Here is a 16,530-nt window from a genome sequence, read left to right on the forward strand (position 1 = left end):
TGTAGCTGTCCACAATTATGGAAGTAAAGCCAGGGAGGGAAATTCATGGCATCAGGTTTCCACCGCCTGCTATTACAACACATTAACACACACACTGTACTTTTGCCAATGGTGGACCCAATTACTGAGCAAATTTCTCCAAAATTTCTCAGTGCCCACTTCTGTCCTGGAGTTCAGTATTCAGTGACCAGACTACAACAAGCAATGGCCAGAAGAGGAGGATTTAGATTTAGAAGGGAGGATAGATAGTAAAACCTTTCCTTTAGCCACAACACATACATTTGTAACCAAACAATTAGATGTGAAACGACAGCTTCCAGCAGAGCATGCCATGAGTTAACCACAGCATGACACTGCAGAGAACACTGACAAACACACACTTGGGTCCATTCACAAATTAAATTTTAAACAATCTATCCATTAAAAAAAAACATCTATGAGCTAGGCTCAAATCCAAGGACAAAGAGTGTACACTCTTGTGATGGAGGATTCTTGCTGATTCATAACCTCTGGTAGCTACAGCACTTGTCCCTTTTATTCCCAAACTGATAACAGAGCCTGCACAGACTTGGAAGAGAAAGAGGTTTCAACTTGTTTAGCTGAAGTAAATAAATGCATTCCCCATCATCCCCAGGAGTCCCAACTTCTCCCTTTTCACAGGTGTGTGGGAGGAGACAAGCCATACAACTTTACAATAAACACTGTAAAAAATCTAAGGAGATTTTAGGGCCAAAGAAGTAATCATTAATACCTCCGTTCCAACACATTGACAGTACACACATGTGTGTGACTGTTCATGGTGAATACAGCAGGTCATTAAGATGAGTGGAGCCAATTAGATCAAATTAAAACAAAATAAAGGCATGACTTCACTTACTTTCAAAATGGTCTTAAAATACATAATATGATCTTATTAAAAAAACCTTTGTAACCCAGAAACCACTCAGAAGAAAAACACAAATATGTGGTAAGTGGTTTTGTTAACTATAAAAAAAACCTTTCCCAAAGGATACTGAAAAAGAAAAATATCTGTCAAGAAAAAGAGGTCTCAGACCTTTGATTAGTATTAACTTGCTTTGCTTAATTTTCAAATGGGTTTTTAATGTACCAGCAATGACAATGATTTAAAGGGATGGGAAAGAGCTGCTGCAGCTCAGGAAATGCTTGTGTTTCTCCAGCTATATCTTGCCTTCTCAGGAGGTGTCATGCAGTTTGGGCACATGGCTGGCAGTAATGTAAGACAACATTTCAAACCCTACATAACAGAAATTTAGAATAATTTGAAACAAAACATGTATTGTTTTATAAGTAAGGTAATACAAATAAGTAAACAAATTTCTCTGTGGAATTATGGAAGTCTGAAAAATATCCTTGAACATTATACCCCATGCTTCCAACTGGTCAGTTTTGTAGTGCAGTAGAGTTTTGGAGTTCCATTTCTGCATAAATCAATCTTTTAATTACAGCTCTGCAACTGATCTCTGAGAAAATTAGGAGATTGAAATATCAGTACCATTACAGCCTTACTTTAAAATAATACCCTGAAAATATTCATCTTTTCAAGACTGGAAAATATGCCTACATAACAGTAGCACACTTTTTAATCTCTACTTTTTAATCTCCACTTCTTAATCTGATTAAACATATTCAAAAGATGATTCCTCCTACTGTGTTTAATACTAGCACTTTTCCTAACTACTTATTTCACAGCAGGAACTGTCTCTGAGAGCACATTCACAATATTACTCCAGGCTGATCTTGGACCAGAAGACTTCCTATATATGCTATTTACTCAGGGACTGTGCTTAAAGCACTAAAAATGTCAAGCAAACAGAAAAAAATTTTCTAAATATTATAGATTTATTATGAACATAAACCACTGTATTTAGAAACTGCCTAGCAAGGTGTCTCCACCAAAAGTCCACCTTTTAGATTTACTGATGGTTGGTTCTATCCCATATTAGAGGCTGTAAGATTTTATTTTCCTAGATTTAGGAGTTTTACTATCAGACATTTTTCAGAAAAATAAAGAAATTGTTACTAGACTTGGCAACAATAGAAAAAAGTTAGTTTGGAGGTCCTTTCCTGCCTAGGTCAGGGTGCCATGTGCCTGTGCTGGTTTTCAATTGTTTTCAGGCCTGTTAAATACCAGGCAGAATGGGACTCTAATTTCTAATGTGTCCTGACAGGGTCTTTTTTTACAGTGAACCTCTGCAGCAGATAACAATCCACAAAGCTGTTATGGACCCCTCATTCCAGCCATAAACACAATTTACATCCAGCCCATTTTCTGCCAGCAGCGCCAACTGAGACTATTAATCAAATGAGAAAGAAAACAAGCATTAGTAGAGCTTTAAACAGATACTGTTCATCTGTTATTTAAAGCATGTCAGTATCAGAGTACTGCTCAGTGTTTGAAGATCAGCTGTACAATATTTAGAATGAACTGTTCTTTAAAAGGAACAACAATATGAAGTACAGAAGTATGAAGAACAACAATATGAAGTTAAATAATTGATGATCAGTCTGGGACAGCTTTAAAGGAAACTAAGAGCAAAAAGCACTGCCTTTTTCAGTCCTCCAGAGCACTATGGAAACTTGGTGCCTGCATAGGTGTTGTTTGCTGAAAAACAACAATAAATGACATCAACCAAATTATGCATTCAAGCAAATAACTTGGTTGGCATTTGGGGGGGCTTTGTGTAGGCTTTTGCAGTACAGGAGGCAGATGGTGATTGCACTGATTTCTGTAAAACTGTACTGAATGTTACATTAACTAGTAATTAGAAAACTCAGTTTGACTTCCTTCCGGTTTTCAAACAGATTACTTTTTGGCATGAAAAGTTCATAAAGAAACATCTCCAGGCCACTGACATGTTAATCTTGGTCTGTTCATATTATTGCGATAAGGAACCAAGGAAAATTATGAATTATTGTATGTATCCTCTCTCGAAACATTTGCTGTTACTTGTGTACTTCACAAACTGATTTCTGACTCAGATGCACCAAGAACAAATCACAGAAAGCCAGCCTATACACTAAATATTTGCATTTTTCAGTCAGATATTATTTTTTCAATTTTTCCACTATGAAGAATTTATTTGTCAGACATGTTCTTGTTTAACCTAAGTAAATATAGCGAAGTACTCAATAAAAATACAATAGATCATAAAGGAGATGGCCAGAGTGGTTTTTATTTACCAACTACCACCTTCCTAACAAAGCATAACTTCCCTTCAGTGCCAAACAATCTCAGCTTCCTCCAAGTCATTTATAAAACAAAGCAATATGCTGCACAATTTTTGAATACTAAACCTTTTTTACTATGGAGCCCTTGCTGAAGCCCAAGCCCTGCATCAGACAGCACACACAGGCTGCTGCATCCCAGAGCAACTTTGCTGAATTCAGCAAACTGTTTCCAAGCAAAGCATTTCAGGATCGAGAACTTGAAATGGGAAAATCCCAGGAGTAGGAAACGAAATTCTAACATTTTAGAATTCTGTTAAGTAACAAAAAAAACCCCCACCCAAACACAACAATTCATCATGCTAAACAATTAATTTTACATTTGCTATAATTGTTTGTCCAACTACAGTCACGAGAAGAACAGACAATAGAATAAATAATTCACAACTCAAAAAAGTGTTAACTGATTATTGTAGTTGCTGCCCTATCCACAAACAGATCAATAAAAAGCAAACTGCTTGTAAAAGTTGGAAGTCAGCAATCAACCATAACCTCCAGCAAATTGCTGGCACACAACCTTGCCTCACAGCAGATGTGGATGGGGGAGTCTGGACCTTCTTTCACAGCACTGCTTTCCTCAGCAAAGGCAAATGCACAACAGTTCCCACAGTTAAACTGTCATACCATTAAGATAAAGTGACAGAGAGTGACAAAAGATATCCAGTGGCTTTATAGCTCTCAAAAATATGAAACCAGTCTCGACTGCTTGATCACTTTCAGATGAATGGTTTAAAAGGTACACTAATTTAATGAGCCCACAAACTAAAACTTATAGAGGCAAAAGTAAAAGAAAACAACAGTTGGTGAGAACACAAATATATTTTCAGGAAAAAAAAAATTAAAAATCAAGAGTTTTAAATTCTCAGCCTCTGCATGAAAATTCTATGTTTCCCTCCCTGTGCCTGTTGTTGTTAAAGGAATCCTTTCCCCTTCTTAGGTTGATGCATGATCAAATACAAATAGACATGGCTTTGATGCAATTTTAATTTTTAAGGATACTGATTAAGAAGAATATTGGCTTTTCCCCATGCCTGGTTACAGGCTTTATTTCCAACTTCAAGTGATAATGGGTTTTCTAATTGTTTTGTTTATTGTTCCTACACAAAGAACAAAGATTTTCCTATAGCCTTCAAACAAGATCCCATTTTTCAAACTCAACTTCAGCAGTCCCTTGAACTGCTGCAAGATTTAAAGGTAGGTCACACTTCAGACATGACCCTTCCTCTTTCTAACACACATATCAGTTGCCTTGATACTTCGTATTTCATTTCTATCACTAAAATACATGGGAGGAATAATGCACCTACTGATGAGCAGCTTTTCTGTCCATCCAGAGTTACCTTTTGGTTAAAGGGGAAGAATTAAACATTAACCACCCCCAGAAGAGTAAATTATGATGTGTCATCCAACAATCCCTTTTATGGGAACCTGGTCATGATCCGAACCATATACAAACCCAAGCTAACTACCACATTGAATTTTCCTGAACAATTTCCCTGACCTCTAGCCAAATTACCCTTTCATAAATGGCCATTACCATGTGGTAAAACTACATATAAAATACAGCAAAGTTTTCCCACACATAGAAACTATCACTGTTGAGAAAATAACTGGAAACTCTCATCATTGTCATCATAGGAAGAGCAAACAAATTACTGGGAAAACAATTTTCCTATTTACCCAAGACATTAAGGACTACAGGAGCCTAGACAGATACCTGCTACTGCAGCCAGGGTTTGATTTTACATAACAGTTAAGAGAGATCTGGATATTTTTGAATGAGCCATGTTCCTGCTGCAATCCCCATATCGCAAAAACAACAAGAAAAAAAAAAGAGAGTTAAATTCTAGTTATATGAACTTTGCAATGCTTTTTGGTATTTGTATCTTCATGTCTCAATATATCATTCTGTAATATCCTAATTTGCAAAGATTTCCTACTTTTTATTCTCACATAATGGACTGGTCAACCAATGTGCTGTGAAAGTGTTAGTGTTTTGCAAGACAAGCTCAACATCAACACAACACAGTCAAATAACCATCTTCCTACTTGAAATAGGAGGAAAACTTTTGACAATTCCACTTTCAAAGTGCACAAACATCCAGCACTGAGCTGCACTCTGTCGAAAGCTAAAGTGTGACAGATGCCTTCACAGTAATTGCCAATCAGACACTACACAGCAGCTGAAAACACAATACATCACTTTGATCTCCTGGGCCCTCAAAGTATTTACAATCAAGGAATCAGCATGAAGAACATCAAATATGCAACATTTCAAAAAACTGTCTCCGCGGAACTTAAATATGATAATGTATATTTTGTTCATATTTCATAAAGCATTTCCAATCCTTTATTATGCATATGAAAGGATAGGTTCTAGCTTGCAAAAAATAAACATGAAAGCTGCTTTATATTTTAGAGACATGTAAGTTTTCATCGCATAACATAGGTGAAACAATCATTTAGAAAAGCCTGAATTGCTTTGAGGGGAAGACATTATTACAGAACATGCTTAATTAAGTCCCACTGCTAATTGTGTAAAATGAATACCCCGTTGAATTAGACTGCAGGGAAATGAACCGTGCACACCAGCAGCACGTGCTGGAGACAAAAAGGAAGGAAGGCTTGACTTACATTTGGCAGGTAGGTCGTATCCACAGGTAATTTTGGCCTGTCCAGTCTCACAGCCGCTCAGGTTGCGACACTCAGCAACCAGGCAGGGCCCAGCAGCTCGGTGAATGCAGCCATCCACTGCAAAACAAGCCCAGAAGCCAAAATTTATTAAAAGCCACTTTTTATGTTGCCTTTACTCACGGTCATAAACATTTACTGCCCATTTTTACACCCACAGCCCAGACCAACTGATCTGTAAGTTGATATCTAAATATATACATTTTTTTCTTTTGATAGAATTAGTCAGTGAGTTTTGCAAAACCATAATGTTTAGCCAACTTGTGCTAATTGAAAAGCAAACATCCAGAAAATGTGAAGTAGAATAGAAGTTCCAGTATTAGAAAGGGATCTTACTGAAGGCTCTAAGAAATTCTTACGACAAATTATGAAAATAATTTGATCCCCATCTAAATGCCAAACTCTTTTACAACATACCTCTAATACTTCTACAACTGTGCAGGTCATTTAATGTCACCATGCTACTAATGCCTTATATAAAAATGCCAAGAAATAATGCTTATTGTTTTGAAAGAAATACCTACTTCTGTGCTTTTAAATTTTCACCTTTTTTTTAATTTTGCAGTATTCATGCAATATTTTGGAGTTAATTAAAAAATAATTACTTAAGGCTGCAATTGCAGCTAAGTATGCAAGAAAATTTGTAAAGTGCATAGATCTTATTACCCTCAGGAGCCAGCAAAAGAATAAAACAAGGCTGCTGGCACAGCAATTCTGCCCTCTCAACATGCAATCCAAGAAATCATTTACTGTAATTATAGCAAGAAGTTTGAGAAAAAGGATAGAAAATAATAAAGGAAGCGGTGTGTGCATGAACGTATTCACTAGAGTAAAGCCCTGATTCAGCAGCAGCTATGGAGTTCAACTAGAAGAAATAATCTTCACATAAACTACAACATCAACTCAAAAGGTAAAATAAACAAGTATAAAGGCTAAACAAATACTTATAGAGCTAAGAAAGGAAGAGTGTGTATGAACATAGTTTAAGATTTATTTCAGATTTTATTTCAGATTTAACTAGTTCCGACTTAGAGCTGTGCCCTGCAGTATGTCTGAAGCAGTTAAACCAGAACAGGTTTGGAAAGCCAAGGGGGGATGGGATTTTAAGAGATTCACATCACCAGGTCACAGCAGGAGCTGTGTAGCTTCTACAGGCTCCCATTTGGGCAACCCATGGCGCTCAGTGTTCCCACCAACCATGCAGAGCCCACTGGGGAAATTCCTTCCCCCTGAGATGTCCTCTCCACCTTCAAGCCATAACTGGTTTTATGAGGTGTTGAGTATTTCCTCAAGTCAGGCAGCCCCAGGTGGGGAGACAGATAACATCTTCAAATGGATGAAACTCTTCTGCTAAGCGTCAAAAACCTGACTGTCCTTTCTGAGGAGTTCTATACCAGAGTTCATGTTCAGGTGACGCAGTAAAATTGGATAAGCAGTTCCTTGCAATACTCCATGCCCATCCTGGTCACTGGTTTTCACAATGGTTTTCTGTAGTACTTTATATTAGCAAAATATAAAACTACAGAATCACGTGATATTGCACTTTCAACAAAACTTTCTAAAATTATTTATTGAAAACACCATGGATGCCAAGCCACCAGCTGCAAGCACATTGCACATTCCCTGTCCCAAGACACCAAGACTTCTTGTTCTACCTCAGTTGAACTTCTGTTTTTAACTTACCCAAAATCTCTGCTCAACAGACTCCAAGATGCTACTGCAAGAAAAATGTTTTGTAAAGGGAAGAAAGAATGCTTGAAATCTATCCTGTGCACATAATATCCAATTTAATTGTTTTAACCTAATTACTAAATGCTTTTCCTAACCAAGCAGGATAAGTAAAGTATGCATTGGAACCTCAAAATAATTTTATAAGCAGCACCACCACAACCTCTACAAACCTTAGCACTTCCTGAAACGCCAAATAAAAACAGCACAGATGCTTAGGACTAGCACTTTCTCCATGATCCTTTACAGAGGAAGAAGCCCTTAGGAATACTGGACAAGGACTCAAGCCCATGCAAGGATCTGCTTGGTGGCTGACCAACCATTCCCACCCCTGAGGTCCTTCCTGTCCCCAGCAGTTCAGCACATGCCTTTGAGCAGTGTCTGTGCAAGGCTCAGCTGCTCTGCTCTCTCCACTGCACAAACCAACCTCCTCTTGCTCAAACTCCACTCACTTGAGCCTAAGTCCAGCTCAGAGCACAGCCAAACAGCAGGAAGGAAGGAAGGAAAGGAAAGGATGGTTTCCTTCCTGCAGAAGAAAACCATCACCTCTGCCAGGGAAGTGGAAGCACAGTTTTCCACTTCAAACCTGTGGTGGATTAAAATACCCAAAATGAGCATTCCATGTGTCAGAGCAGCTGTGATCACACAGGACATCCCAGCTCCCCATCTATAACCCCTCTCATGTAGGAAGGGTGCTCTTAATGCAAATACAGCTATGATAAAGATGGTCTATCAGTAGTTTCCTGATTCCATATGTCTGTGTCCAACCTTTATAAGCAAAGAAGCTCCAGAAGAATGAAAGAATAATGAAAAAAAAATTGAATTCTTAACAGAGAAAAATCAATTCTATCACAACCAATCCTGACATATGACAAGGAAAATGGAAGACATCTGCCAGAATGGAACAAGTAGACATGCATACTTCCCTTATAAAGGTGGCACAAGAAAAAATGATTGAATACTCCAGACAGGTTTAGATGGAAAAGCAGAAATTAGCATTTGATATACTTCAGTGACTGATGACAGGGAAGAATGAAAGGGGGGGTGGGAAGGGGGAGAACAGCACCAACAAAATCAAAACTCAAAAACCAAACACCAACCCACCCAAAACTTCCATAATACTCTCTTTTTCCTATCATACTTCATTAAATACATTAATAGAGATGACCTCTGGTCGATGCAGCATTTTTTATTTCATAACTCAATAACTCATGCCAGAAATACTCTATGTTTTAAACAATAAATTCACTTCAGAACTATTTTGAAATATATTGTCAAATATGAGCACTCTGAATAACACAAAGTAAGGTAATTGCCAAGGTAGAGTAGATTGACAAATCTAAATATGATTCTGCAGCCTCTGCTACAATATGTCTTAGACATATTAATTAAGAAAAAAGAAACATGGAACAGGCATGTACAAAATATTTACATGAGATAATCTGTTTTCTGGAGGTGTGTAGCAACTTGTAACATCAGTGCATAGAAAAACAAGCACTATTAACAGGGAAACTTAGTGGAAATTACAGATAATAACAACCTCAGAAGGGAAAAATTATGGTCAAAGGCATTTTGTTATTCTGTAGTAATGATGAAGAAATTTACACTATAATAATGGCATGCTGCCAAATTAATAGCAAAGTGAAAAACCCACGACATATTTGTTTCAGATATTTCATCTGTATTTTCAATTTTCAGTTTGCTACATAGAAACTCATCTGCATTATTCCAAACAGATCTAGAAGACATTAAACCATATCCCACTGCTCACTGTACAACTGGCTGAAAAACCCAGTCAAATCTGATTTGATATCACATGACAGTGACAAGGAATTGTGCTTCATCACTGCTTTCTACAACCAATAAAAAATGTGATTTCACTTCAAAGCCCTCACTTTGCCTCACAGTGTGCCTTTCTTCTAGAGGCTGCCTTCTTGTTCAGGTTTATGGAAATCACACAGATATGCTTTGGGTCATTTTCATACACAAGTGACCTGCCATTTAAGGTCTACGGGCAAGATGTCGGAAAAATCCCACAGACAAAACTGTCACTCATAACTGAAAGAAATCCAATCTCTGATCTGCATGCAGATCAACTGACAACACTTGAAGGTACTAAAGAGAGGGCTTCTAACCATCCCCCTTGGTACTCTGCTTCTTAAAATGAGTTTCAGGCTTATAAACCAAGCTACTTCAAAGGATTTTTGAGAGCACTGAGTCCTGCCTCGGGCCACCGGTGAAGCAGCAAACACCTACAGGATGGTGCAGAACACCCTCTTCCCTTCTGCCTCCCATCCCAACAAACCGAACCCCACAATCTGAGGTCCCATAACCACTCTGAAATAGCACACAACACTTTGGCTTTTGAATGACTGCAAAGACTGGATGCAGGTCGACCTGTCTTTTGAAAAGTGATCCTGTTACCCAGTGCCTTCATGTGTGGAGAGCCCAGAAAAACTGAGTTTCTGTATTTATTGTTTCATCATGCTTGGGTGGACAAGCACATGGAAGGGGCATCTCAATTTTGTAGACCGACAAACATGAACAATATCTTGAGGGCTGAAAAACAACTGAAGAAACTTCAGATTAATTTCATTCTCTATAGTTCAAGCTGTTCATGCTTGTGTAAAGCTATTAAAAGTAGCACTCTAATTTTATTTTTTTTCATGAAAAATAATAGCTATTTCATTGCATGCTTCCATAAGTTTCAGGAGCCACTAGGGACAGTGCTTTGTTCTCCCAACAATTCACCAGAAGCCATTAATGAAGAAAAACTATTTCCAAACTTACTGCAGTCAACGGCATTGGTTGCACACAGAAGTCAGCTGAAAATAATTGCTTAAAATACATGAACAAAGTCAGGTATCAAAATAAAAATCCTATGCAAAAGGGCAGCATATTAATAACATCATGTTAAACATATGTAAACTTGGACACCATTTTCTCCCTATACACTGAAGGACACTAACAGGTGAAATCCTTTCCTAATTTATTGTAAAACAATTGCATTTGTGTTCCAGAATTAAAGGGTTAAAGTTTCATAGTAAAAATACTATCTAATTTAGTGCTATACAATCTAGAACAAATCTATTTCTTGGAGAAAATTTCTTAAAATTGCAAATGAAGCAAAAGCACAGGAAACACAGAATTAAGGGTATCATGGGATGCTGCTTAAAAAAAAAATAACCTCAGCAAAACTAGCCTTGCAGTGCAGATGGTAATAAAAAGGGTAAGGTAATCTAACACCACAGCAAAAAATACAAACTCCTCCAGGAATAATAAGGCCCAAATTTCTTTTGTGACCTTGTGTGCAAGGCTGAATAAAGTGAAGCTATGATGTAAACAACATATGCAGATTTATTGTGTTACATTTCAAGAATCCATATAGTCTTTTTTCCATAGTAATTCTTGTTCTCTGATGCTTTTCCAGATTTTTCATTTTGTGTTTTCAGTAGGAAATTCATGAGGTTTGCTTATTTAAGAAAGTCACCTGTGCTTGATATATCTCTGATGTGGTACTGCTCTGCCACATGGCAAATGTCATAAAAGTGTATAAAACCAGGATAATGTCATTGCTTTAGATGCACTGCTGGGGACAAAAGAGGAAACTGCTTTGTGCACTGCAGGTTCTCTGCTAGACACATCCTCCTTCTTATGGACCTTCCAAAAATGCCCATTGCAAGGGTGTGTGTGGCAACCAGAAGGAAAACAAACAACAACCAACAAAAACACAAAAAGCACCACTCTCCAAAAAACCACCACTGAACCCCCACATAACAATCAAAGAACCAACTCACAACGAAACTCAGCCTCATTCTGCTGAACCACTCAAGTACCTCTGCAAAGTTCACTGGAGTCAACTGCTGCCAAAGTTGCAACTGTACCTCTGAGACCAATGTCAAGAGGAAAAAAATCCTGCCCTCAAGAGACAACAGGTGATGCTCTAATGAACAAAGGTGGGGATCTTAAAAAGGTTATAACACAGATGCCAGTCAACTGCTGGGAACAGCAGTTTTTATTACTGAGATGGCCTCTGTCATTGGGAAGTTTAATGAACTGGAGATTTTTAATCAATGCACTGGTTTACAGGCCTTCAACATAATTAATTTTAAAAGCTTAGCAATTATACAGTATTTCCTGGCCAAAATATCAGCGTTCAAAAGCATGATCTTAACCTTCATCCTTAAAATTCTCCCTCTTCAACACAAAAAGCACAGATGAACCATTTATTCTGAGATGGCTACTTCCCTAAATTGGGTTCACATTTCATCACAGTCTACATTCACATTCCTTAAATATTCTTACTTTCAAAACACTTAGTGTGTACAACTTATTTAAGATCAAAATGAGACCTACAAGTCTTGATGTTTAAAGTACTGATTACCTCATGTGTCAATCCAAGTTCTCTGCACAGTGCCTTTTCTTAAGAACCAACATTCTGAGGCTGCACAAGGAGCCTTTCAGGCAGGTAGAATTACATTTGGGGATCCTCCCACCTCCAACCAACCACACTGCAGAGCAAGTTTAATGAAATATAATAATAAAACACAGTAAACCATTATTCCAGTAGATACTGCAAGGAACATAACGACTCGTAACAAGGCCAGGTGTAAACCTCATTGTGAAGTCAGACATGGGAAACTTGTATTTTGAGTATTGTTTAGCTGAAATCTTATAAATTTAGCATTACAAACCACCAGTAATTGCCTGACACGGTGAAAAGTACTGGGAATTAAATTTTAAAACCTAGTGGTTGTTTTAAGAGAAGGTTGACCTTATCTGGATGCAGTTCACAGTCAAGCATAACAAAAGCAGCTGAAACATCCAACATAATCAATGTCCTTGCCATAAACTGGCAAAAAGCCCATATGGGTAAAGAAATCAACAAGAATTCAAAATAAAGCTCACTTGCCCACAAATCTGAAAATTTAAGTGCCCTACATTTATTGTACACAGCCAATTATTATTACTTTGACAAAACACAAACCAACAGGAAGCTCACAAATTTTGGCAGATTTTTTTGTTTTAGTTAAATATCTCAGGATACCAGAAACTCATATTAAAAATAAACTAAAAGCCAAGTCAAAGTTGTCCTGTCATGCTGGCAATGATGATTGGCAAATTCCTTCCATAAACAACTAAACAATGAAGAAAGTGTTTGTTTTATCTCACACTTATGACATCATCTTCCTTAGCCTTCGAGTGCTCTGCTCCAATTTTGTAGATGAGAGCTGTAATGTCAATAGGATTCACACTTTTGTCAGCCCACTCAAGCAGCATAAGGGCTCAGAGAAACACGGGACTGATAAACCTGTCTGAATGTCACACTTTTGGCAAGAAAAAACAGTAGGAAAGGCTCCAATAGTGCTTTTCCAGTTTTTCCCAGTCCAAACTGCTGACATTAAGGCATGTGTGAAGGAGCCATTCACTTCCTTTTAATTGTGTTAGTGTTGAGACACCTGACATGCCACACTCTTTCCCAGATGGAAAGGAGACAGCTAAGTCCTACATACAGCGAGCACAAAAATTGCTTGTTTGTTGTTTACCGAGGAAGGAAGTGATAAATCTGGAGAAATTCAGGTTACTCTGTGCTATTAAACCAAGCTCAGCTCACACTCCTTCCAACTTACACCCCCAGCTTCCCAAAACAGCTATTAAGAAGGTGCAAGTTGTTTTAGGTGGTATCACCCTGAAGAAATGGGTCTGACCACTCTGAAATCCTTTCCTCAGCCTCCTGGGCAGCCGCATTACTTTGTTTCCAGCTGGATACTGCACAGATTGGAAAGACAACAAAGGTTTATCTACATTTCATTGCTAAGACGCCTGCTTTGCCCTGGATTTTTATTTTTACTCATGTTCCCATGCTATTATTACATGACTGTAATTTTTTAGTAAATATCCATATTATTGCCTTCAAAACGTCTCTGAACCCCTCTTTGCCATGATGGCTATTGAAGACTGGGCTACTACTGTCATACCAAGCTCTGTCTGGTGCATTGTCTATGGATTCTCTTTTTCCTCCTGCACGGTTCAGACACATTAGGTTTAACTCAGAGAAAGGCTAAAGGAACAAGAATCTGATAATAACGTGTCTTATAGGGCAATGAAAATCAGATTTTATTTTTAAAAAGCTATTTACTGATGCTCTGATGTTGCAATAAAGAACACAGAAATGGACAAACTGGTATGATTTGCTGTCCATCTGTCTCAGTAACCTATGCCACTTGATGGCCAAAGAAAATGCTTAAAAGAAGAGGGCAAGATCAGAGAAAGAAATTACCAGGGCATCCACAGCACTGGAAAATCACAAACATGAGAAATGTCTTTTCTGTATGACTCTGTATGACTATGGCCTCGCTTTTTATCTCGTGGTTTTGGCAATTTTTGGTTTGGTGGGTTTTTTTTGTTTTGGGCTGGGGGTTTCTTATGAGTGTTTTCTAAGTGTCTTAGACTCGAATACATTTTTGAAATCCCATCTTCCAATTTTATGTAGTCTTCTCCTAATGCAGACAAGCAAATTAATACCACAGATTGTTCTGAGAAAAGGCATATTGCTAACCTAAAAAACAGAATAATAGAAAAACTTTCTATAATCCTAAAGGAAGTTTTTTGTTTAGGGGCTTTTTTCCCCTCATTTACAACACATACAGACAAGTGCTTCTTCTCTGTTGTCTGATGTCTATTTTCCTTTGGATTTTTTGCAATTCATCTTTTTCTTCTCTGTACATTTCAGCATTTTAGAGCTCAGCATGAGACGACAGGAGACTGCAATGGTGTGCTACATTACTTATAAATGTTTCAAAAATTCTAAGTGCACGGGCCGGCCAAAGCAGATGAATTGTATTAAGCCAGAATAGATATTTGCATATTTGGAGTACAGTTATTAAGCAGTCATCGTGCAGTGATTATACAAATTTATTCACTACAATCAGCCAGCAGTTGACAGGCACAGGTCAAGGATTTAGACGGAGCAGGCTATCAAGTAATCATTACAAAATGACTGTGTAAAAGGAAGCCTTATAACAGTGATGCATCCTCACAGCCCAAAAGGCTTTTGGTGTGTCATTCCTGAGAATTTTAAAGGTAGAGTGAAAATTAAAAAAAAAAAAAAAAAGTGTAATGTTAACCACTCTTTCCCCACAAAAATGCAAGGGGAGGTGATATAAGCCCTTCTCAACAGAGAACATGGAAGGAGGCCATTCTCACACAGGTCTTTGTGGATTTGAAGCCTGAGGGCTTCCATAAGGAAATATGACTTCTAATTAAATATAACTAATCCAGACATGGGAGAAGGTGATTTTTCTATTTAGCCACAGGGTGCACCAAGCACAAGAACGCTATACATCACTGCTGGAATGAAAGAATACATTAAAGTTTCTCAGAAAGCCTGGGAGAGCACACTGAGCCAGGGCCAGACAAAGGAAGTGCATGGTGCAAGGCGAACAGCTCCACTTCTGAAAAATCTTTTAAAAGAAAGGTGGGCAGATCTGCCAAGAAAAAGCTTTCATGATTTACAGCTTCAAATATTACATCCTCAAAAATTTTTGTAAGCAATTTGACTGTTTTTAAGAGCTATCTCTTCCCTTCCCCTCTAACCCACACAGGCTTAGCTTGACCATGCAGCAGCACAACATCTTCCTGGAGGTTTCCATGATGCACCAACTGTGTGACAGAGGGTGAAGAAAGTACCAGAGGAAAGGTCAGTTACAGAGGCAAAGTACATTCAGTGCTGGGCATACTTCAAAAGGACTTAAAAAAACCATGGGGATTGTAGGAACTCTGAATTAGGGCAGCAGCTGGAATGTACAAAGAAGTAAGACTGAGCAGCAACAAAGGAGACACTCTCTGCCTCGCAGCAAGGCTTAACAGGCTCTAGGAAAACTCCAAGTTATTTACTGAGGAGCAGCTGTTTTTCTTATTTCCTGGACCATTTTCACCCGTGCTAATTTACTTTTATTGTGAACCACTGAAGGGAGAAAACTTGGTTGAGATAGTTCTCAGTCTGCAATCACAGAAACATCCTCTCAGTTTGGAGTGCTGTTTCAAACCAGATTAATTAACAGTATTAAGTATACAAAAATTGCCTTGCAATAGGTAAATCCAACTGAATGCATGACAATGTATTCCAATGGAATAAATACAAGAGAAGGAAAAGGTAAACACTAGATTAACCAGAAAATGATGTATGAACAACATTCTTTCAGACACTGTTTTAACACAAGCCTGAGAAGTAATTACCCATAAAAACAAATATCCTCAAATATTCTTTCCTTTTGTTGAGAGCCTGTGACAAATCCTACGTGCAACACAACCAAGAAAAAAGTAACTTACTAGATCTTGCCAAAAAATAACTTACAAGATCTAGGATGCAACCAACATTTAGCAATGCTGAAATATCAACTTGTTCAGTCACATGCAAAAGATACCACAAACTAAATACAACTTCTCCTCTGAAACCAGTATCATATCCTGATACAGACTTACACTATAAATCAAATTCAGAAGAGAAACTATTTATTCACAGTATTATGTCAGATTGCATGGCAGAAACTGACATATCTACAAAAAATATTAGATCTATATCTCAATCTATAAAAAACCACAACCTTCACACATAATTAACTGTATCTGCAGTACAGGGAGCAAGCTGCCATCATTGGACCATTCCTGCCTTTTCCACTGCTAGACAGATTGGGTCTGACAGCAAAGTCCTGTTTCCAAGGTAAACGGAAAAGCCTTATACTAACTTAAGATTGTAGAAATTATCTGAAGAATTATCAAGTGGAAATTAGTGACAGAATAATCATGAATAAAAAGAAAAGGAATAGAAATCCTTGAGTGATTATTTATTTATTTAATGACAGA

General features: G+C 37.8%; 1 protein-coding gene across 4 annotated transcripts in view; it reads right to left on the reverse strand.

Annotated features, from left to right (window-relative positions):
* Nucleotides 1-16,530, reverse strand: part of MACROD2 (mono-ADP ribosylhydrolase 2) — an 850,453-nt gene that overhangs the window by 581,017 nt on the left and 252,906 nt on the right. For all 4 annotated transcript variants that reach the window (XM_059467312.1, XM_059467311.1, XM_059467310.1 and 1 more), the window contains one exon: nucleotides 5,881-5,997. In XM_059467312.1, coding sequence (XP_059323295.1) covers nucleotides 5,881-5,997 — 117 coding nt within the window. The remainder of the gene's footprint in view (nucleotides 1-5,880; nucleotides 5,998-16,530) is intronic.

This window comes from Ammospiza nelsoni, chromosome 3 (assembly GCF_027579445.1).
Source record: "Ammospiza nelsoni isolate bAmmNel1 chromosome 3, bAmmNel1.pri, whole genome shotgun sequence".
In the NCBI taxonomy this organism is placed as follows: Eukaryota; Metazoa; Chordata; class Aves; order Passeriformes; family Passerellidae; genus Ammospiza; species Ammospiza nelsoni.